Here is a 24,998-nt window from a genome sequence, read left to right on the forward strand (position 1 = left end):
TGCACGTGTGCTGCAATCTGATTGGCTGAAACTTTATATGGCTATATCTCCTTTGTTTTTTTGACGAAATTTTTGGAATTTTAACATATAGTCATTCATTTAGATATCCTTCAATACGATAAAGATAAAATTTTATGAAATCAAGCGCATGCCTGTGTGCTGCAATCTGATTGGCTGAAACTTCAAATGGCTATAACTCCTCTGTTTTTCAACCAAACAGGATGGGATTTAGAACATAGATAAATATAAGGGACTCCTACAAGAAGGTGTAATCATTATGCACGTGCGTGCACGTGCATAAAGTAAAATAAAAATACACTCGAATGAGTGTATTTTTTAATTCTTTTTGATTAAATGCTTTTATATTAAGTATATTAAAATTTTAGATAGTGTAGACAAGATAATATGGTCGTTACGCACATGAACACGCGTGGAATGCCTATTTTTAAATATATTTTGTATTTTTCTAAGAAGACCTTGATTAAGTCTAAATTCTATAAAGTATTTCTTATTTAACAGAGATTACAGGGAATATGGCACCAAAAGGGAGTTGGGGAGCGTTTGGGGAACATCTGTAACGGTCCCCGTTACAATTAGCACTAGTTATGTTCCCCAAACGAAGTTTGGGAACATATTGTTTTTACTCTGTTTCTTATTATTATTATTATGTTCCCCAAACGAAGTTGGGGAACATATTGTTTTTACTCTGTTTCTTATTATTATTTTTCTTCTTCCTGGGCACTTTTTTGTCCGCGAATGATCTCGTAAACTACACATCCGACTAAGGTGAAATGTTTTTAGGGTCAGTAGACATGTTATGTAGATTTGCGGAACGAAGGTCATTTTGCGCGCACGTGCTTGCAAGAGCGCGCACGTGCAACACGAGAAATGGTCAATATAATGAATATAAGCGTAACTTTTTACATTTTTGATGAAATGCTTTGAAACTCACAATATTAGGATATATTAGTAACACAGACAATATGACATAGTCAAAATAGCAAGATCTCACGCGCATGCACGTGCGCTTTGCTCTGATTGGTTGAAACTAAAGTCTCAATATCTTTCCTGTTTTTTGACAAAATCCTTTGAAATTCTGAACTTTGCCATGCATTAGGATATTCTACAACATGATATATAGCAATTTTCATGAAAACACGTGCATGCATGTGCACTGCAATCTGATTGGCTCAAACTTTAAATAGCTATAACTCCCTTGGTTTTCAACCAAACAGGATGGGATTTGGAACATAGATAGATATAATAGACTTCTACAAGAAGGTATGGTCACCATGCACATGCATACACGTGCGTGTACTTGGGCTGCAATCTGATCGGCTGAAACTTAAAACTCTTATAACTCCCTTGGTTTTCAACTAAACAGGGTTGGATTTAGAACATAGATAGATGTAATGGACTTCTACAAGAAGGTATGGTCACCATGCTCATGTATGCACGTGCGTGCACGTGAAATGAGTAAATTTAAAATTACACTTGAATGAGAGTATTTTTTAATACTTTTGGATTAAATACTTTAATATTTAGTATATTGAAATATATAGATTGTGTAGACAAGATGATATGGTCATTACGCATCTGCATTCACATGTGCACGCGTGCAATGCTAAAATTTGAATGAACTTGGTACACTTCTGGGTAAACGTTGTTAAAGTCTCAAATGCATAGAGTTTGTCTTATTTAATGAAGATTACAGGGAATATGGCACCAAAAGGGAGTTGGGGAGCGTTTGGGGAACATCTGTAACGGTTCCCGTTACAATTAGCACTAGTTCTTATTATTATTATTATTTTTCTTCCTGGGAAAATTTTGTCCGCGAGTGATCTTGTAAACTACACATCCGACTTAGGTGAAACCTTTTTAGGGTAAGTAGGCATGTTATGTAAATTTGCGGAATCAAGGTCATTTTGCGCGCACGTGCTTGCAAGAGCGCGCACGTGCAAAACTTAAAATGACCAATATATAATGGATATAACCGTAACTTCTCTATTTTGTGACGAAATGTTTTGAAACTTATAATGTAAGGATATATTAGTAGTATGCACAAGATGCCATGGTCAAAAAAGCAAGATCGCACGCGCATGCACGTGTGCTTCGCTCTGATTGGCTGAAACTAAAGTCTCAATATCTTTTTTGTTTTTTGATAAAATCATTTGAAATTTTGAACATAGTCATACATTAGGGAGATCTACAGCCTGTAATATAAGATTTTTCATGAAAGCATGTGCATGCACATGTGCTTGCAAGAGCTCGCACGTGCAACACGAGAAAGTCCAATATAATTGATACAGACGTAACTATTAAAATTATTGATGAAATGCTTTTAAACTCATTTTATAACTATATATTAGTAGTATGCACAAGATGACTTGGTCAAAATAGCAAGATCGCACGCGCATGCACGTGTGCTTCGCTCTGATTGGCTGAAACTAAATTCTCAATATCTTTCTTGTTTCTTGTCATAATCCTTTGAAATTTTGAACATAGACCTACATTATGAAGATCTACAGCATGATATATAAGAATTTTCATGAAAGCATGCGCATGCCCGCGTGCTGCAATCTGATTGGCTGAAACTCTAAATGGCTACATCTACTTTGTTTTTTGACGAAATGCTTTGAAATTTAAAACATTGTCATGCATTAGGATATCCTACAATATGATATAGAAAAAAACATGAAAACACGCGCATGCACGTGTGCTGCAATCTGATTGGCTTAAACTTGAAATGGCTATAACTCCCTTGTTTTTCAACCAAACAGGATGGGATTTAGAATATAGATAGATGTAAGGGACTCCTACAAGAAGGTATGGTCATCATGCACGTGCACGCACGTGCGTGCATTTGGAACGAGTGAAATGAAAATTACACTTGAAAGAGTGATTTTTCATACTTTTGGACTGAATGCTTTAATATATTGCATATTAAAATATGTAGATAGTGTAGACAAGATGATATGATCATAACGGACATGCATTCACATGCGCACGGGTGCAATGTAAAATTTGAATATAATTGGTATCCTTCTGAGAAAACGTTGTTAAAGTCAAAATGCACAGAGTTTGTCTTATATAATGAAGCTTACAGGGAATATGGCACCAAAAAGGAGTTGGGGAGCGTTTGGGGAACATCTGTAACGGTCCCCGTTACAATTAGCACTAGTTTTTATTATTCTTATTATTATTTTTCTTCTTCCTGGGAAAATTTTGTCCACGAGTGATCTTGTAAACTACACAACCGACTTAGGTGAAACCTTTTTAGGGTCAGTAGGCATGTTATGTAGAGTTGCCGAACGAAGGTCATTTTGCGCGCACGTGCTTGCAAGAGCGCGCACGTGCAACACGTGAAATGACCAATATAATGGATATTGCCGTAACTTTTCTATTTTTTGATGAAATTTTTTGAAACTCATAATGTAAGGATACATTAGTAGTATAGACAAGATAGCATGGTCAAAATAGCAAGATCTCACGCGCATGCACGTGCGCTTCGCTCTGATTGGCTGAAACTAAAGTTTCAATATCTTTCTTGTTTCTTGTCATAATCCTTTGAAATTTTGAACATAGTCCTACATTATGAAGATCTACCGCAAGATATATAAGAATTTTCATGAAAGTATGCGCATGTGCGCGTGCTGCAAGCTGATTGGCTGAAACTTTAAATGGCAATATCTCCTTTGTTTTTTGACGAAATTCTTTGAAATTTAAAATATAGTCATGCATTAGGATATCCTACAAAATGATATAGAAAAATATCATGAAATCACGCGCATGCACGTGTGCTGCAATCTGATTGGCTGAAACTTTAAATGGCTATTTCTCCTTTGTTTTTTGACGAAATTCTTTGAAATTTAAAATATAGTCATGCATTAGGATATCCTACAAAATGATATAAAAGAAAGTCATGAAATAACGCGCATTCACGTGTGCTGCAATCTGATTGGCTGAAACTTTAAATGGCTATAACTCCCTTGTTTTTCAACCAAACAGGATGGGATTTAGAACATAGATAAATATAAGGGACTCCTACAAGAAGGTGTAGTCATTATGCACGTGCACGCACGTGCGTGCATTTGAAACGAGTATATTTAAAAATACACTTGAATGAGTGATTTTTATTACTTTTAGACTGAATGCTTTAATACATAGTACATGTATATTAAAATATATAAATAGTGTAGACAAGATGATATGGTCATAACGCACATGCATTCACATGCGCTTGGGTGCAATGCTAAAAATTGAATATAATTGGTATCCTTCTGGGAAAACGTTGTTAAAGTCAAAAATGCACAGAGTTTGTCTTATTTAATGAAGCTTACAGGGAATATGGCACCGAAAGGGAGTTGGGGAGCGTTTGGGGAACATCTGTAACGGTTCCCGTTACAATTAGCACTAGTTATGTTCCCCAAACGAAGTTGGGGAACATATTGTTTTTACTCTGTTTCTTATTATTATTATTATTATTCTTTTTTCTTCTTATTTCTTCTCCGGTACTTTTTTGTCCGGAAGTGTTCTCAGAAACTGTTCACCAAACTAAGTTAAAACCTTTTTAGGGTTAATAGGTGTGTTGTGTAGATGTGCCGAACGAAGGTCATTTTGCGCGCATACGCCTGCACGTGCGGGCGCGTGAAGTGAGTGAAATGACTGATATAATTAATATGGCCGTAACATTTACATTTTTTGATGAAATGCTTTGAAATTCATTACATAAAGATATATTAATAGTATTAATATCGTGACACTGTCAAATTAGCACGAACTCACGCGCGTCACGTGAGCTTTGCTCTGATTGGCTGAAACAAAAATCGCAATATATCTTTTGTTTTTTGGCGAAATGCTTTCAAATTTTAAACATAGTCATGAATTATGATATCTTACAATATGATTTAGAAAAAGTTTTATGAAATCACGCGCATGCACGTGTGCTGCAATCTGATTGGATGAAACTTTAAATGACTATATCTCCTTTGTTTTTTGACGAAATGCTTTGAAATTTAAAATATAGTGATACATTAAGATGTCCTGCAATATGATATACAAAACATTTCAAGAAATCACGCCCATGCACGTGTGCTGCAATCTGATTGGCTGAAACTTAAAATGGCTATATCTCCTTTGTTTTTTGAGGAAATGGTTTGAAATTTAAAATATAGTCATTTATTAGGATATCCTACGATACGATATAGAAAAAATTCATGAAATCACGCGCATGCACGTTTGCTGCAATCTGATTGGCTGAAACTTGAAATTGCTATAACTCCCTTGTTTTCCAACCAAACGGGGCGGGATTTAGAACATAGATAGATGTAATGGACTTCTACAAGAAGGTATGGTCACCATGCTCATGTATGCACGTGCGTGCACATGAAGTGGGTAAAATCAAATATACACTTGAATGAGCGTATTTTTTAATACTTTTGGATTAAAAACTTTCATATTTAGTATATTAAAATATATAGATTGTGTAGACAAGATGATATGGTCATTATGCTGATGCATTCACATGCACACGCGTGCAATGCTAAAATTTAAATGAACTTGGTACACTTCTGGGTAAACGTTGTTGAAGTCTCAAATGCATACAGTTTGTCTTATTTAATGAGGCTTACAGGGGATATGGCACCAAAAGGGAGTTGGGGAGCGTTTGGGGAACATCTGTAACGGTCTCCGTTACAATTAGCACTAGTTATTATTATTTTTCTTCCTGGGAAAATTTTGTCCGCGAGTGATCTTGTAAACTATACATCCGACTTAGGTGAAACCTTTTTAGGGTCAGTAGGCATGCTATGTAGAGTTGCCCAACGAAGGTCATTTTGCGCGCACGTGCTTGCAAGAGCACGCACGTGCAACACGTTAAATGGCCAATATAATATATACTGCCGTAACTTTTCTATTTTTTATGAAATGCTTTGAAACTCATAATGTAAGGATATATTAGTAGTATAGACAAGACGACATGGTCAAAATAGCAAGATCTCACGCGCATGCACGTGCGCTTTGCTCTGATTGGCTGAAACTAAAGTCTCAATATCTTTCTTGTTTTTTGACGAAATCCTTTGAAAGTTTGAATATAGCCCTGCATTAGGATATGCTACAACATGTTATAAAGCAATTATCATGAAAACACGTGCATGCACGTGCGCTGCAATCTGATTGGCTGAAACTTTAAATAGCTATAACTCCCTTGGTTTTCAACCAAACAGGATGGGATTTGGAACATAGATATATATAATGGACTTCTACAAGAAGGTATGGTCACCATGCACATGCATACACGTGCATGCACGTGCGCTGCAAAATCTGATTGGCTGAAACTTTAAATAGCTATAACTCCCTTGATTTTCAACCAAACAGGATGGGATTTGGAACATAGATATATAAAATGGACTTTTAAAAAAAGGTATGGTCACCATGCACATGCATACACGTTCGTGTACGTGAGCTGCAATCTGATTGGCTGAAACTTTAAAAAGCTATAACTCCTTTGGTTTTCAACCAAACAGGATGGGATTTGGAACATAGATATATTAAATGGACTTCTACAATAAGGTATGGTCACCATGCACATGCATACACGTGCGTGTACGTGAGCTGCAATCTGATTGGCTGAAACTTTAAACAGTTATAACTTCCTTGGTTTTCAACCAAACAGGATGGGATTTGGAACATATATATATATAATGGACATCTACAAGAAGGTATGGTCTCCATGCACATGCAAAAATGTGCGTGTACGTACGCTGCAATCTGATTGGCTGAAACTTTAAACAGTTTTAACTCCCTTGGTTTTCAACCAAACGGGATGGGATTTAGAACATAGATAGATTTAATGAACTTCTACAAGAAGGTATGGTCACCATGCTCATGTATGCACGTGCGTGCACGTGAAATGGGTAAAATCAAAAATACACTTGAATGAGCGAATTTTTTAATTCTTTTAAATGAAATACTTTAATATTTAGTATATTAAAATATATAGATTGTGTAGACAAGATGATATGGTCATTACGTATATGCCTTCACATGCGCACACATGCAATGCTAAAATTTGAATGAGCATGGTACATTTCTGGGTAAACATTGTTAAAATTTCAAATGCATAGAGTTTGTGTTAATAAATGAAGCTTACAGGGAATATGGCACCAAAAGGGAGTTGGGGAGCGTTTGGGGAACATCTGTAACGGTCCCCGTTACAATTAGCACTAGTTTTGTACATTATTTTAAAGTTGTCATATTAATCAGAAGCTTTTGAATACACCAATTTTAACTTTTTACCCATCATGGCCATGCCCGACATTGCTCGATTCGGATGGAGCCCCATCTCTATATTCTAGAGATTTTAAGAATTTGCCGCAGTATGCGTACTTCTATAAATGAACGTTCATCGTGCTTACAAACAAAAAATGAAATTAAGTTTTACAAAATGCTAAATACGAACATACTTACACGTCGTTCCTTTGTTCTCCGTTGGGCTGTTGTTGGCGCACTTTTCCGAGACCTCCTGCAGTGAAGGGGATTCTCAGCATCAGTAACTTCTACGTCGACGTATTCGTTTTATTTTGTTTGTTTTTTTTCTTACAATGTATACGAGATTATACACATATCTTAAAGTTCAGAAAAATTGTTTAAATCAATATGATTCGTTTTAAATGGATCCAAAGTTCTCAATAAAATATGCTACGAATTTGAAGAAACAAAGAAAAACCCTCGGAATCCCCGAACTAACTTACATCAGCAACTAATTAAAAACTAGCCAATAGGATTCATCCTTTTCAAATCGCGGCTACTTTCTTTGTCTACACACAGTTTAAAAATGGGAATCGGGTCCGATGTTTGATTGCATTCGGCAAAAGGATGGATTTGGATTCAGAGGCAACAGAGATCGAGGAGGAAACTCAGGAAAGTTTACATCTTCACTTTTCATCAGGAGGTGAATGCTCCGAACCTTTGTTATCTACGCCAACCCCACAATCAAAGGTATTTTCCGATACGATAGGTTTTGGTTATTTTTTCTCCAAATCGTGTAGATGTATTCAAATAGCATTACAGAGGTAAATACAATTGAAGTGTTGAAAACCAAAGCGCATTTTTATTTGCTTTTTTTTCTAGTAGCCGATTTTTATCTGTATCTTATTTGTCAGGCATACCGGGGGGGGGGGGGGGGGGCACTATCCCCTACCAAAAATTTATTGACAAGCAATAAAAAGGGTCATCAAACACTTTTTTGAGGGGACTACCTATATATTTCTATAGTATCTATAGTTAGTAATGAAGTATACTAGGCCTATTATATATCGGCAAAAGAATATTATATATACTCCTTTGAGGCAGAGGAACCCCCGTACCCCCCCTCCCCCCGGTTCCTAGGCATGTTTGTTTCTTTCATTTTTTTTATTATTTTGTGCAATGTGGCCCTTAAATCCTTATCCTGTGTTAATTTTGAAGTTGTGAAGTTTGTTCTAGTCTATAAAGTTACATTGAAACCTTGGGAAGTATTCAAGTTGTAAACCAAATCAATGTTATTCAGAGTGTATAAGGCCATTAAGGGTGAAGAGGGGGGATATTTGACTAGCAATGAAAAATAAACTTTGAACAACCTAGACTTGCAAATCTTGGGGGGGGGCTGTGCATTATTTGGCAAGATCTTTTACTTAATTTGTAGATTGTGCAATTTTGAAAAAAAAAAGATTGCCTTTATTTATATATCTCTGCTAAAATTTCATTTTCCTGCATTTGGAGACCTAGCTATATGACAAAGTAGTATTAAAAATTTCATGTGCTTATCAAAAAACACTGAACTTTTAAGGTGCATTGTATGTAGATCATTTAGAATGTTTATTTTGAATTTTTTTTCTACAATAATTAAAAATAGCAAGAAACCCAGTTTTCTATATTAATATATTTATGCATACTAGTCATTAAAGTCATCAATTTGAAAAAAGTAGTTCATCAATAATTTTATTAAACGGTCTTCAGAAACATCAGGGGACACCTGTTTTGTCTTCAAGGAAAGCTGCAACAGGAACACTTGTACACAGAGTACGGCCATTGTCTTCATCAGAATCAGATGATGAAGAACAAAGAAACCAAAGTCAAAAGGTACATGTAATGTCAAATTTGATGAAAAAAACCCCAAAGAAAATGTTTTTTTTCCCACAGATATTTTTGATATGACACCTTTTTAATATTTCATTTCTTAAGTACCCCCCCCCCCCACCTTTTAACTCAGATTCTTTAAACTTTAGAAATATTGTCTTCTCTTTCAGAAAAAAAAGACATTAAACAAACAGTCATCAGGTGTGAGGAGGTCGCCAAGAAAAGCTGCTAAGAATAATGATCATCAAAGCCAGCAGCCTTCTGAGTCTGGGTCTGAAAATGACAATGAGTCGCAGCATGATCACCCGGCAAAAAAGGTAAGAGCTCCATTGGATCCAAAGATCAGATACCTAGTTTATCATCATGATCATTTTTATAAACTAGAATAGCGGTTATCCTCAAATTTTCCAAAATGTCGTAATTTTTCCTACTTTTGGCGGACATGGACTCATTCCCAAAAATGTGAGAGCACTAGAATATAATCATTGTCAGACTGTCAGTTGAAGAAATTAGAAAATAGCTTTTTAATACTTGCCTTAAAATGCTTTTAAAATTCTTTCAAGTGACAAATTCACCCTGGCATGTCATCATAAATTCTTTTTTTCTTTCTTTCAGAAAAACAGAAGTATGGTTACCACTAAAGCATTAAGAAGATCTCCTAGAAAGCGTGTGAAGGGCATGAGTACTTCATTGATGCGACAACTTTCCCCATCAGAATCAGATAATTCAGATCACCTCCCTATTTTCCAGACTCAAAAGGTGAGATTAAGTGTGAAATTAAATCAAGAACATATATACAAGAAGTAAGGAGTGTTTTACAATATTTATTATATGGCTTGACTAAAATTTTATCTGTATATTACAATTGAACTGTACAGGTTGGTAGATTTGTTGATGTATTATCAATTATTTGTTTTAGAGAAAAAGATCTACAGAACAAAATAATCCACAAAGAAAGGCCCAGCTAAGTCGATCTGCTGCTTCTCAGGAAACAGTGATGGTAATAACAGAGATAATGATGTTTTTAAATAGAGCTATTCAAAAATTACTGCTGAAGGTTATAAAACATATAAGGGTGCATGACTTTAATATTTCGATTCTTATTATTGTTTAGACACCAGGTAATGCAAGCCAAAGTCAGCCGACCAGTGTATCATTAGGGAGAACACCATCAAACAGTAAGTTAAATTTATTTTGAAACTTGAATTAAATCTCTGAGGGTTTTAAATTTCATATGTTTATATAGAAAAACTGCAGGGTTGGATAGAAGAACTTTGCTTTACTATAAGGCAATTTTGGTTACATGGTACCAGTACTTTTTTATATCCAGTGGAAATATTTATGCCCCCCCCCCCCCCTCAAAGAAAGTAGAGCATTGATTTGCTGCTGTCGATCTATCTGTCTGTTAGTCCACCAATAGAGTCCATTCATTTTCTTTGCAGAGAGGATGTACGTACTGAATTAAAATTTTATCGCAAGAATATCTAGGTTAAGTTCTGTTTTGGATACAATTGAGCAATTTTAGAAACAAATCAGAGTCTTGGGTGGGGAGGAGCAGTGTTTCACAAACATATATTCTTTACTATAGCTTTTCACTTAATAATGGATAAGAGCTTTGGGCAATTGTGTTGATAATAAATGTATTATGCAAAGGAAAATTTAACAGTATTTATATACACTTTTTACTTAAACCAGATCATTAATCAATAAAAATATATATTTTGCGAGAAAAAAATTGGGTTTTTTATTTATATTATCAAATACTTAATGATAAAATTAACTCTTTGAAGAATTCGCAAAATATTTTTTGTTGGTACATGTTCCTCAAAATTTTAATTTAGGCAGTGGCATGAAGACGCAAATTTCTCAGATACTTGCAAACCAAAATGAAATTCTTCAACAATTGGCCATTGTAAAGAAAGATGTCCGAGAAGTTAAAGCAGAGATTGAAAAGAAAAAGCAAGAAACTAATGAACCTGTACATGTTCCGGCAAGAATTAGGGTGAGGAATTCTGAATATATATATATATATATATGTATCTCAAGCTATTTTTCCAAATACTAATGTGATACAGATTCAAAACAATTTCTAAAACAGAATGTAATCATGCATCTACATGTATAATTTTTGTGAAAGTTTAATTTTATTATGTTTTTTTTTTTCTGTTGGTAAAAGAATGGACAGTTTTTCAAATGAGAAAATATGTAACTTAAATTAATGAGATTCTGTTATACATGTATCAATATAATAAAACTGAATCAAATATTTCTGCAGTAAATTAAACAGTGCTTTTCAACATTAACATGATTAATGATGTTCACAATCCCTTTTTTTTAACGGGGGCTTTTTTTATCCCTCCAATCTCATAATTATTTGAAAAAACACTAACATGTACATGGAGTTAAAAATTCTTTAACAAAGGCATTAAAATATTTACATGTAAATCATTCATCAATGCACAATTTGTATTGTGATCATACTGTATTACACCCCTTGCACTCTTGGAATGTATATTAATACACCATAATTGTTTGCTATTTAGAGTGCAGTGAAGGACTCATATTTAAATGGCCAACAGACAAATTTAAAATGGAACTGCAATAAAAGGTATCTTTGTATATATACCTGTTGATATAGAATCACAATTACCATTCCTTGCATTCGATCATAGAAGCCTACTTCTTTTTCTATTCTATTTTAATTCGTATTAACTCTTGAAATGTGTGACTAATATATGTGTATATAATATTAATATTTTGCAGATTTATGGATGAAGAAAACTTTGAAATGACAGATTTTATTAGGAAAAGTGTGCAAGGAATTGCTCCAGATGAAAACATTGATGTTATAAATGGTACCTAAATAAGAATTGCTACATATTTTCAAAATTAAAGGAGGATAGCAACTTTATATTTTCAAACCGTGTTGGGACTGAGAGCAAACAATTATTTTTCAAAAGTTGGCCTAATGCATTGCATTTTATATTTATCTAAAGTGGAATATCTTCTCAGTTCTGTAAACATTTTAAAAGGAAATGCAAATTCTAAAGGTTCATTCATTTGTTTTAAATTTGAGCTTTTCATAATAAAATTAAATGCAATTTTATGTTAATTGAAATCAAAGGCTGCATATTTAATTACATTGAACAATATTTAATATTAACTGTGAAGCTTTTATGTAACAATCAGCTGTTTTATTTTTCAGCTGCGATAAAAAGATATTTTACATCGCAAAAGGAAGCAGATAACAGGCAGAAAAAGAACAAAACAGACTTACATAAAAAGAGACAGGCAACTTATGAAAGAAAAAAAGAGGTAAACTTTTTGGATTTTTATGAAGGGTTGTTCATACACATCAGTTAATCCTCAGGTGAATGTAATATTCTTGTCAGGAAAAGAGGAGTTAATTTTACCTCTGCATGCCAGGGTACGGTTTAAAGGGGCATGGACACAGTTTCAGCTAAAATTTCAATTTTTTTTTTCCATTTTTACAATTATGTAACTATGGTCTTTCTAATCATCATCAAAAATTTGAACGTCAGTTGTCCAGATACAAGACAAATTTAGAGCTACAAGCCTTTGTTACATAAACAAGGTCTGTGTCATGTTTTTGTTTACACAGGTTAATAAACTAATATATATTTGTTCGAAGTAGATATTTTCAAATAAAAGTTAATTTTAAATACGATTCGACAGTTACTATTCATTTGCTGAATATTTTTTTGTTTTAATTTGATACTTTTTATATGTAAACAAAAAACAAGGCACAAGCCTTAAACGTTATGAAGAACTTAAAGTTCTGTAGTTTGTTTGCTTATCAACAAATGACGTTCAAATTTTTGCTAGTCAATAAATGATGCCTTAGGTAGGAATTGTGAATATTAACATTGGTTCAAAAAATTTAGTTGAAACTGTATACATGACCCTTTAAGGCTCACCTTGGCAATTAAAGTTCATTGCAAGTTTTGATAAGGTTATAATATTTCTTAAGGTTAAAAACTTGATAAAAAAAGAAAATTAAGCACCGTAATCCAGAATTGTTATGATTAGTCTCTTGAGAGAATAAAATAATACAGTAGGTAAAAGAATTTCTTTTTAGTGCTCTATACAACCATTTTATTTATTAAAATTGAGAGTTTTGATTTTCTTGAACAGAAATTAAAGAGGAGAGTGTCCGCCATTGAAAAGAAGACAGGATGGTCCCAGGAGAAAAAGGTGAAGGTCAAGTCTTTCCTCCAGTTGCCGAACGCCTACAAATTCATGAGTAGTGACGAGGAGGGAGATGATGGTTTTGTGTCCCATTCATATTCATGGGAAAGTGAAGAACTTAAAAAAATCAAAGAAAGCCTGGACAAGAAATATTTAGATACTTGTCCTCCACGCAGCAAAAGACTTCTGTCAAAGAGAAGCAGGGGTTCAATAAGACAACAAGATCCCCCAAAACTAGCCAGTGATCATGACTGGGTTCTAAACAATGACTCTTAAATTTATTTTTCTTTCTGTTTGTAAATATTGAATAATATCTGTTTAGTTAACTTTTACATTATAGATTCATCAAAATGTATGAAGAGCTTTGGTATGTTCAAATGTTAATTGAATACTTGGATTATGTCAAGTGTGTTCATGAGCATTCCTTATATCTTATTTTTGTATAAAATTCAATAATGCAGACATGTATATCTTGATGTTCTTTTTTTAAATGCATAAAAATTCATGCAATGTTTGTCTTATCAACATTTATTTAGATTTTATATTGAATACAAATTATTGATCAACATCTATAATAAAAAAAAAATACTGATTTTTTTAATTTGCAGTTTTTGTAATTTATTGACATCAAATCGCAGGAGGAACTTTCATGAATCTAGATATGAACACAATCTAATCATTAAAAATATAATTTTTGAAAAAGATCAACAAAATTGTAATGAAAATGAGAAATGGGTAGTATAAAGTCAAGGCGTTAAATTTATACACCTTTAATTATAATTAAATTTGATCTTTACTTAAATTTAATTCACCCACAAAGACGATCTATACTGTTTTTAAAATATGTATTTACTGTAGTAAATATAATATTTAACTTTTTGTAAATATGTTGTCAAAGACAACCTTTGAATTTCCGTAAAGTTGCATTTACTTGAGTAAATATTTCATTTAATTATTTTGTAAAGGTGTAGTAAATTGGGCCATTACAAAAATTTACTTTGCAGTAAATATAATTAAAGATCACATTTACCAACTTTTTCTTTTTTAAGTAAATATGCTTAAATGTAATTAAAGACATTGTAAATGTAGCATTTTCAATACCTTTACTTATTTTGTAAAGACATTTTTTTCATGCAGTGACATGGTCAATGATTGTTCGTCCTTCTGTGGTTGGAAAAGTAACCAATTGTTGGAATCCACGTTCTCTCATGAAATCTTGAATTGGTCCTTGATCAGATGCATCTTCATTGAAGTCCCCCAAAATTAAGATGTTTTCGTAATTGCGTGTAATCTTGTCTGTAAGCTTTACAAAAGATGACAAGAAAAGATCTTTGGCAAGAGAAGCAGGCCTATATACAGTAAATACTGCTATGTTTCCCTTCAAAACAGTTCCAACAACTTCAATGTTTCTAACAGAATCATCAATCTGTCCAGCCTCTTCATCCTTTTGGATAAACATACCAACTCCTCCTCCTCTTGAATTTTTTATCTTTGTCAAAAGTTCAGAAGATTCTTCATAGGAATCCTTTCGAATTGCATGAACAAAGTCAAAGTCTTGCATCGAGAATTGATCAGATGATTTTTCTTGCAACCAGGTTTCGGTCAAGCAGATCACGCCTGCATTTAGAAATCTTCTGTCTGCCTGCATCTCCTCAAAATGTGCCGGCAAGCTTTGAATGTTGTGCAGAATAATAGTTTTGCAATCAGATTCATCAAGGTCTGTCTTAGATTGGAAAAGCCTTGGCATATCAGATATTGCATGTTTCACGTCAGGGTCGGCGTATATTTTCTTAAAGAAGATATCAGAAATATTCTCTTGTGATGTCTCGATATGCAATCCAGTTTTTGTAGTAACCCGACTCAGAGCCACGTACGCTTGTCCAGGAAAAAACATTCTGTCCAAGTTCACTACAATTTGGCTTGTCGTCATACCTTGCACTTTATGGGCTGTACAAGCCCATGATAACTGTAAGGGAAATTGGTGTCTTACCACATTTTTAGCATGTTTCTCATTTATTTCTTCATCAATTCTCTCTATACTGACCAACACACGACCAAAGGCAAGTGTTTTGCCCCGCTTTTTTCCAACATTGTTGTTATCGAAAATAACCCCAATTTTACTGACGTCACTTCGCAATGTTTTATTTGAGAAATATATTTCAGAGACGACTCCCATAACACCATTTACAAGACCGTCCTCAACATCAATATTTCGAGTGAGCATGACTCGAGCGTTTACAGCCAATATAATAGACGATGGAAGTCCCTCAGATCTCCTTTTGCATAGTGGATTCTCTCGTAAAGATAATTTTCCTGATGTCTTATCCTTTTGATAGTCCTTTGCTTTAATCTCCACAAGGTCTTGACAATTCGTTTTTAGCATTGAAAGATTGTGGTCATTTACTTCTTCATTTGTAGCATATACGCGTAATGCATAATCTGGTCCCTCATTAACACATTTTTTTAACGTCTCTTCTACGTGAGATTCAAAGTGTTCTTTGTTTGTTCTTACTCGTAAAACATTTAACACCTCGGCAAAGTCTGCATCTTCACGTTGTCGCATTATTTCATTTAGCTCAACAACTTTGAACAATTCCTTCCAGTAATCAACAGGATATGTAGCACACTCGTTGTACAGTCGTTCATTTTTCCTCTGTTTTACTGGTGGTAATTGAAAGAAATCTCCGACAGCAATTATTGAGACACCACCAAATGGGAGTTTGGATTTCTTGATTTGTACTAAACGCTCATGAACGTAGTAAAGTAAACGCTTGTAAACCATTGAAATTTCGTCAATGACTAAAATCTGCAAATCCTCTAACTTGGATCTTATCGGACTTAAACGTTGTTCTTGTAAGGGTTCGTAGGGTACTGGTAGGTACTTTGTTAGAGCAAAAGCATGATGTATAGTCGATCCACCTATGTTAAAGGCAGCAGTTCCAGTAAGAGCTGTTAATAGAATTGGAATACTTTCTGGATTTTTCTGCATTCGTGAGAATACTCTACATGCCTCATATTCAATTGTTTTTATTACGTGGCTTTTCCCTGTTCCAGCTCCTCCAGTGATAAAAACATGAAAAGGCTCTGGATTTTCGCCATTGCACTTTTTAAGACTCCATTCCCTAACAAAATAAAATATTTCTCTTTGGGTTGTATTTAAAGTGCGAAGCAATGGCAACATATTCTGGCGTGATTGAGCAGTTGATTGGATTTTATACAAAACGTCTGCATTATGTACAGTATCTTGCAAGTCTGGAACATTCTCTTCTTGCATTTGTTCGTCCTGAATTTGTGATTTTTTGGACATACAGGTCCTTCTATTTTCTTCTGACTCGGGGCAAAGTAATGACCATGCATCTTCTGGATCTCCAATAGCATCGTATGTTTCTTGTGCTTGATTTAGTACTTCTTCATTCTTGCAGTAGATCTGGCGGTTTCCTTCCACGATGTCTCTTACTCGTTGTAGTGTTCTTGTATATTTCATTCGCACATGCCCAGTATCATAAAAAGTTTGATACAAGTCATATCCAGGTGGTTTGAGGAATTCTTGTTTCCAATATGGTAAGAAAAGCTGAAGGATAGATTGGTAAAACTTTTCAGGCATTTTTTCTTTGTTGAATCTTGGATACCTAACAATAGCAGAATTTGTTCTCGTTCTCTTTTGTATAAAACCTTTCCCATTCTGTAATTCAAAAACTCCATCTCTACTGCTTGATGGAACCTGAGATTTTGCAAGTACCCTGTAATCAGCACAAAATGTCGCAAGGCACATATCATCAAACTCTTTGTTTTGAGGGCGGTTTTCATATCTTTCTACAATATTAGTCATCCAAATATCATCATCGTCTTCTTCATTATCGTCACCTCTTGTTTTGTTTCTTTTCATTTGATGCAAAGGTTTGCTTAATCTTGTAGGATTTTCACCAACAGGAATAAATGTTACTTTTCGTGAACATTCTTTCATTTTCAAATTGCAAACACGATAGACTGCTTCTTGTGCACTCACTTCTCTATGATGCAAGTAAGCAGATCGTATTTTTTTCATTGTTTGTCGTGCACTTAAGTTGCCTTCCTCGGCTTCAATCTTTGTTTGTTTCAGCAGCATGCCCATTTCTCGTTCTGATTTTGATATATACGAAATAATATAAACAATGCAACTGAAAGGGTCTAGGACATACTGAATGTCTAAATTAGCATCCCAGCATTTTAAAAGACATGGGTTGTACTGATTTGTCCACATTTCAGAAGGTTCTCTTTGTAATATAATAGTTTGCTTTGAAGTGACTGTATTGTATGCTTCTTCAAATATTTCCTGAGACAATCCCAGTTCCATAAATGCGTCGTTTGTAGTATCTGTTGATGAATCTTGGACTTTCTCCCATACTTTTTGCATGATTTCTTTTGCATCATTTCTGTGCAGTGACACGTTTTCAACACTTTTGTCTTCTGTCTCCATTTGATTGTCTCTAGTCTTGGTTATGAAAGTTTTTCCTGACGGCGGCCTTGGAAAATTGAAACGACATTCGGTGCCTTTTTTCCTGCAAGATTGAGAATGCTTTTTGCTATGTTGTTGTACTTCTAAAACAATTTTTCGCAATTCTGCATCTTCATCCTCAGATGGTATTTTACATGTGACATACTTGTCAATAAAATCACAAACAGCTTTTTCTCCGTCTTGCTCAAGCTTAGGTGCTCCTTCTATCCAAAACAAGCAGTGCATATGAGGGGAACCCCTTTGCTGAAATTCTACTCTTTGAAAGTAATCGACAACTTTTCCTATAGGTGCTGATGGAGACATTATGACATCCCTTAAAAAGACATGAAATCTGTGTTCAAACATTCTACCAACTGTCACAGGGTTACTTCTCAATACATCACTTTTCTCTGTCCAGTCAAGATCTTCTGCTCTTCTGTCATCACATTGTTGGCGCAAAATAGCTTCAACTGTTGCATTCCATCTAAACTCTGCAGCAGAGAAAGAACAGAACCATGTAGGGATACCTATTTGTCGCAACATTGCAAAAAGATCCTTCTGCGCTGCTTGCCAGTATGATGGAGTACCCCGTATAGGCTGCATAAATCGCAATGCTTCATCACTTCTGAATAATGATGCCAACTTTTCAACATCTTGCAACATTTCTGGAGTTACTTTTTGTCCCGAGGATGTCTTAGAAGAAGATTTCCTTACAGATATTTGTGTTTTCTCTATTACTTGATTAAGTTCCGACATGTACTGAGAGAAGAATAAATAATTTGAATCCATTGCAAATCTGTTGTCAGCATTCATCGATCTGTTGTGGAAGTACCTACTCAGTGTGATTTTGATATCCCTGTTCTCATTCAAGGTATTTTTTCCATTAGGAAATAGACAAGGAAATGTTTTTGCTTCATTGCCTTCCTCTTGTAGCATTTTTACTGGATTTTTACCTTCCCCTGGAGCTATATTAAATACATCATCAAAATAATGATCCAAAACTTCTTGAACTACATCAACTGGCTGTAAACATGTGTCTAAAGCTATTGAAGTTGTCTGAGATTGCACATCTTCAACTTCTGTCTCAATATTTTCAGTTGTTTCCAATGATGTGGCCTCTTCTATCATGCATTCATCACTGACCGTCTTTTCCCAGTTCATGTTCAATTTTACATCTTTGTACCAGTCATTATTCTCTATTAGAAAGTTCAAAGCTTTAACAACTTGATGGGGATTCACAAATTGATATTCTTGATATCCTTTGTAGGAGAGTTTCCTTTTTAATTTCACCCTTAATAGCATAGTTTCATCTGCTGTTCGAGGTAAGCTTGTTGCTTTATTAATATCTGCAGGTACACAAACGACTGGTCCATGAATATTTTTCTGTCTTCCCTGTGGTAGATTCATTACCTTCATGAATGGAATATGTAAAGAAACAAGCTGTTTTTCAAGGCTGTTCAGATCATTCAGTTCCGCAGGTACAGTTTGAACTTTCATTTTATTAACTGCTGCCTCCGCAGGAATTTTCCCTGATAGTATCTTACGATGACAAGTTTTACAAATCCAAAGGGATGATCTTGTGCAATTCTGCGGACAATTTACATTACAATCGTGTAAATAATCCTTCTGTACTGATATTGAAGCTAATTCTTTTGCGCATTCTCTACTTTCATATAAATTGCAATCAAAATTGTGAACTTGATTTACGAATAATGTGCGCTGACAACAACAACAAACATACTCTGGACTATAACTTGATTTCTGCTTGAACAATTCTATTACTTCAGACGCATGTTGAAGTTTAAGAATAGATTCACGTCTTTTCTCTGTCACCTTGTTTTTTCTTTCCTCCCTTACTTTCTTGTCACCGCTGTATTTCATTCTACAAGAATCTAGAAATTTTTTCTTATACTCAGGATCTTTGTATCTCTCAGCACTAATGACCTTCATCTTGTTTCTGTGCAATGCATTAGAGTGATATTTTCTGACACTGCTTTGCTAAACACGTTCTCTATGCAGAGCATTTGTTTTATATTTGTATATGCTAGACTCCTTCAGAGATTCTCTGTGATCTCTATTCATTTTGTATTTTTTTTTACTTGATTGTTTCAAATTTTCTCTGTGTGTAGCATTGGTTTTATATCTTTTGATGCTCTGTTGTTTTTTCTTTGTCCGGTACTTCAGATTTCCAAAATATTTCTCCCTTTTGAGTTTATTCAGTGTTTCTTTAATGTGTTGACATTTTACATTCTTTTGGTACTTTTGCTTTGAACGACGATTAACAATGTGTCTGAATTTTGTATTTTCTTGATATCGGTTCCTGTTATGTTTCAAAATCAGACTTCTAACTTCTGGATGGTTCATGTACTTTAATTTCTTCTTTTCAAGGCGTTCTCTGCTTTTGTGGTCAAACAATTTATTTCTTCTGATTAACCTGCTAATAAAATTTTCATCAGTCTTAGATGATGAAAGTTTGCCGAGTTCTCCGTCCTGTTGAGAAATGACAACATTATAATGGGTTTCATTTTTGTGTTGTAGATAAACTGACCCTCTGTTCTCAGATCCCAATTCTACTTGTGTCCCGGAATATCGCAACCATCGACCTTGTGAAAATGTGTAAATGTCAACTTGCAACATGTGAGCTACAGCTATGATTTCTAATTCCGTGGCCCATACTCCATTCTGACACATTTTTGACATTTGGAGATACGAGCTCATAGTACAACTGGTATTTCTTTGAAAGCTTTTGAAAATAGCCTCATTCCTTACTAAATGCCTACACACTGCCTCTCGTATTTTTTCATGATGATCTTCAGTATTTGCAATACAATATGAGATTGCCCTGAAGAAGCAGTTTCCATCTTCAGATATACCCCTGACAAGAAAATTTTGATCAACAACATGGTCAGTAAAATAAGAGTCTCCTTCTATGACATGGTCAATTCCAAGTTCATAACAAAGAGATCGTGTCACTTCTTTTTTTACATCTACTGACAAACTGAATTCTTTCTTTGATCTCTCATTTTCAGATAATGGAGAAAGCAAATCTTGTGGTTTTTCTATACCAGGCTTTTTGGCGTCATAATTAGCAGTTGCAACAACATTCAGAGTTTGTTTTGACGTGTAATCTGGATTGTTCATATGCATAAACTGTTCTACTGAACAATGCACACCTGTTATTTCACAGTCAAGAGTATCTGAACAACCCATTGATAATGCCAATGACAAAATATGACCATGAACTTCTTGGACTGTTTCATACAGTATTCTTGTGCTTTTACCATTAGAGCTCATCATTCCCTGTAAAGACCTGGAGTGTGAGTCAAATGTAAAGAACCCATCCTCATACTTTCCAATCAAAAATGCATTTCCTCCAAAGCAAACAAAACATCCATCTGTGTCTGCAAGTGATAACTGTAGAGCATCTTCAAGAGTATAAGCATTAAATTCATCAAAACATATGTCTTTATTTGATAAATTTATTATGCTTGCAAAGGACTCATTTGGTTTAAATCTAAGCAGAGCATCAAAGCACTCAAAATATTGGGGCAACTCAGTAACAAGCAAATATCTGTCTCCAATTGCAGAGCTACCCTGCAAAAATGTATACATTTCATCTCCAGTTGCAAGAACCTTGTTCATATCTGCTGTTTTCCAGTACTGTACATTTCTAATCCTATGATACGCAATAGCAGATAAACAATTTGCAACACACTGTGTTCCTGCATTTTCACCAAACATGACGTCTCCTTGGTGAAATGAACCTTGAACACTGACTGACTGCAGTTGGCATGTTTCACTTAAACTTTTAGTTTTCTTACTTTTAGTTTTCAACACAGAGTCATTCTGCTTTTGCTTCTTGCTTTCTTTTTGTCCATTGTCATTTATGTCAATGATGCATGCTTCTTTTCCTATACTCCTACTTTTTTGCTTTTTATCATCTTTTTCCAAATATGTATGAGTTCTAATATTTGTTTTCTGATTTTCACTTATTTGTTCAAGATTTTTATATTCCTGATTTTTTGCTGACATATCTTGTTCTTTCTGATTTCTAATATTCTGTTTGTTTTTTTCTTGCATCTCTTGTTTCTGATTGTTTTGCTCTTTTTTATCTAATACAGTGTTTTGCTTCATAACATTTCTGTTCAACATTTCATTTACTGTCTTTTCAGATTTCTTTGTACTGTCTTTATAGCCCACATCTTTTTTTAGTGTACTGCTGGTCTCCTCCATCCTAGAGGTATCCAGCTGCGTCTGACCTGCTGAGCTAGGCTTAAAGCCATCATCATGCTCAGGTACCCTCGCTGGAGTACAAACCCACGCTGGGGAGTCAGGGGACGGTGCCAATGCCCCGTTTTGGGCATTCAGACGACTTCCCCGAGGAGATGTCAACCTCGGGGCATTTGAGTGCATTTTCACTCGAGGTGAGGCCTGCACCCTGGCCAAGGGTTTTCCCTCAAAAGGCGGTAACCCTATAAAACCTTGCCCCAGAAAGTTAATGGGAGAAGCTGAAGTAGCTCCATCAACTACCACACAAGGGTAGGTAGACTCTAATGACTGCTCATCTGGTGGTATTTCAGGAAACGAGTTAGATGAATGCGCTCTTTCTTGTCTCTTTCTTAATTTGTCCTTCTGGCGATTTGCTCTGCCATTAATTTTCTTTCTCTTTGGCATTTATAAAACAATAAAAGGATATAGTTATGTACAGCAATACTGAAAATGGATATTTTTTTTCATTAAGCTTTAAACTATAATTATTTTTTTTGTGACAAATTTGTGAAAACAGGTGTGACGCATTTTAGCACATTATTGAAATTTGTTTTCACACATTGTTACAATCATGAGGCTTCATCTCTCAATCAAAAGGCCCAGGGGCCACAACGCTCACCTGAGTAACTTTGGCCATGCTGATCAGATTTCCCCCCTTGTAATACCTATTGTGATCACAGGGGGTTAAATTTGAAGATTTTAGAATCTGCACTATCCCATGATGCTTCCACATCAGTTTAAGCTTTCACGGTCCAGTGGTTTTTGAAAAGTTTTTTAATGGCCCCACCATATTCTGTCATTTTTTTATTATCTCCCCTCCCCCCACCCCCGTTGTAATGGGGCTTGGCCTTTATCTTAATAGTTGAAAACACCCATCACCTAAAGATGCATTGTACTTAGTTTGGTGCATTGTACCTTAGTTAAAATTGGTTTGATGGTTCTTGGAAAGAAATCAAAAACATGAAAAATTTACAGACAGACAGAAAGGCAGATAGTCGTCGGAGAATGGGTGATCAGAAAACAATGGCCTTAAAAACTACGGTTATGCACCTGGTAGCTGTGCCCCCAAATATTTTTACCAAATATGGTGTACAACAGAAAACATTTTTTTACTGGTGGTCCCCCCAAAATAATAATGTCTGGTGCATTTTTAAAGCTCGTCAAGGAATTAAGGATTTGGTAGTATGCATTGAAAACTGATTTAGCTTCCTATATACCTTCATTGTAATAATTCAATTCTTTTAAATATTTTATACCCCCTTCCTTTGCAATTGTTACTGGTCTGTCATTGCAACCTTTGCTACATCCTCGGAAACCCCCTGGTGATCTCATCTTTACTTATCACCCATGGGCAAACTCGCCGATAATTAATAGTATGTAAATATATGTGCATGGATCATTCACATGTTGCAATACCAAACAACAAATCACAGTTCATATTGCATATACATGTTCGGCACTGCCAGAAACATGAAAAACTCATTCCATAGTTAATACAGCTGGTAAATCCACTCATCGGCTCATTTTGCAGTTAAGAGGTACTCCTATATATAATAACTGACGTAAATTCATGTCAGTGACCAGTGTACAAAATGACTTTCATTGTTTTAAATCAATTTCTCACTTTAAACGAGCGTCGAAATATTTACCATAAATAGCAAAGTAATCAACATATTTTTCAAAATTGATTGATTGATTGTTTACTGTTGAACGTTCCTCGCCAGAATATTTCACTAATATGGAGACGTCACCATTGCCAGTGAAGGCCTGCAAATTTAGGCCTATGCTCGGCACTTACGGCCTTTGAGCAGGGAGGGATCTTTATCGTGCCACACCTGCTGTGACACGGGGTCTCGGTTTATACGGTCTCATCCGAAGGCACCGCCGCCTTTAGTGGCCTTTTACAACAAGCAAGAGGTATTGATTGAGGACCTATTCTAACCAGGATCCCCACCCACGGGGCTTTCAAAATTGAAGAGTTCCAACTTTCTGATTGGTTGACTAAAAACAGCTAATTAAACACAAAGTGAAGATGATATCATCTGTGGGTTTCCCACAATGTCTTTGCTACTTCTTAACTGTTCAATGCAAATGAAGCTAAAACGCAAAATGAAAACCTTTTAACTTCCTAACTGTATTGTATTTTGATTGCAGAAGCTTTCCACAAACTTTATTTATAAGTATGTGGAATTTAAATATAGGGCTTATATCCTTTGGGGGATCCAGATCCCAGTGTATTTTCATAATATTTAAATTTCAGTTTGTGTGGTTACTGAGTTTCATACAGATTCAAAGAACAGTATTATGAGCTCATAAAGTACAAAATATAAAGTTCATATATCTGACATTTCTTGAGATACAAGGTGTGAAAGACGGATAATGGACAGACGCTGGGTAAAGTGTCTAGTTTGAAACTCTTAGAGATTTACCGCTATATAGTCTGAACAAAGAATGCATAAATTTGTCACCTGATTTTACCTTTTTTAAAAATGTAAGGCCAAAAATAAAAAAAGCCTTGTTTCCTGCTACCCGACCTACCCTATTTTTTTGCACCCGACCCTAAAGTTTTTATTTAGTTTTTGAGCAAAAATCAAAAATTTCATGATCCAAAAGTGAAAGCAAAATATATTCAAGTGGTATTTCACAAATTACAAATATATAGTTTTAAATATGGACTTGCATGAAACACTACTTATTTTAAATAATAATATTGACCAATGACATGTTTAATTTGGTTTTGTAATACAAGTAGTTCATATCCAACAAATACCATTGGAAAAAAAATAATTAAATAAAATAAAAAAAAATAAAATAATTTTCCGACCTACCTACCCTATTTTTTCCAGGCTGGTAGCAGGAAACAAGACTATTACTTTTTTTGGCCTAACTAAATCTAAAGGTGGTCAGATATTCATGTGCCACTAGCTAT

The 24,998-nt window shown here is 34.8% G+C and overlaps 2 protein-coding genes across 2 annotated transcripts; one reads left to right on the forward strand and one right to left on the reverse strand.

Moving 5' to 3' along the window:
• Positions 1 to 7,378: 7,378 nt before the first annotated feature.
• On the forward strand, positions 7,379 to 13,602 carry LOC134235531 (uncharacterized). Its single transcript, XM_062717676.1, has 12 exons — positions 7,379 to 7,434; positions 7,875 to 7,998; positions 8,998 to 9,120; positions 9,288 to 9,434; positions 9,733 to 9,876; positions 10,037 to 10,117; positions 10,232 to 10,295; positions 10,959 to 11,119; positions 11,661 to 11,725; positions 11,881 to 11,972; positions 12,323 to 12,432; positions 13,273 to 13,602. The coding sequence occupies exons 1-12, from the start codon at positions 7,379 to 7,381 to the stop codon at positions 13,600 to 13,602; spliced, it is 1,497 nt and encodes a 498-aa protein (XP_062573660.1).
• Positions 13,603 to 14,455: 853 nt separating this feature from the next.
• On the reverse strand, positions 14,456 to 19,750 carry LOC134235539 (uncharacterized). Its single transcript, XM_062717688.1, has one exon. It carries the CDS (start codon positions 19,748 to 19,750, stop codon positions 14,456 to 14,458), a length of 5,295 nt encoding a protein of 1,764 aa, XP_062573672.1.
• Positions 19,751 to 24,998: the final 5,248 nt, after the last annotated feature.

This window comes from Saccostrea cucullata, unplaced genomic scaffold, assembly GCF_032062105.1.
Source record: "Saccostrea cucullata isolate Sc308-1 unplaced genomic scaffold, CSIRO_AGI_Scuc_v1 ctg3208, whole genome shotgun sequence".
Lineage (NCBI taxonomy): Eukaryota > Metazoa > Mollusca > Bivalvia > Ostreida > Ostreidae > Saccostrea > Saccostrea cuccullata.

Excerpts from the sequence above, each read along its gene's own strand:
- LOC134235531 (XM_062717676.1), top strand. The coding sequence starts at position 7,379 with ATGCGTACTTCTATAAATGAACGTTCATCGTGCTTACAAACAAAAAAT. Across the intron at positions 9,435-9,732 it reads ATGATCACCCGGCAAAAAAG|AAAAACAGAAGTATGGTTAC; the intron begins GTAAGAGCTCCA and ends TCTTTCTTTCAG. Across the intron at positions 9,877-10,036 it reads CTATTTTCCAGACTCAAAAG|AGAAAAAGATCTACAGAACA; the intron begins GTGAGATTAAGT and ends TATTTGTTTTAG.
- LOC134235539 (XM_062717688.1), bottom strand. The coding sequence starts at position 19,750 with ATGAAGGTCATTAGTGCTGAGAGATACAAAGATCCTGAGTATAAGAAA.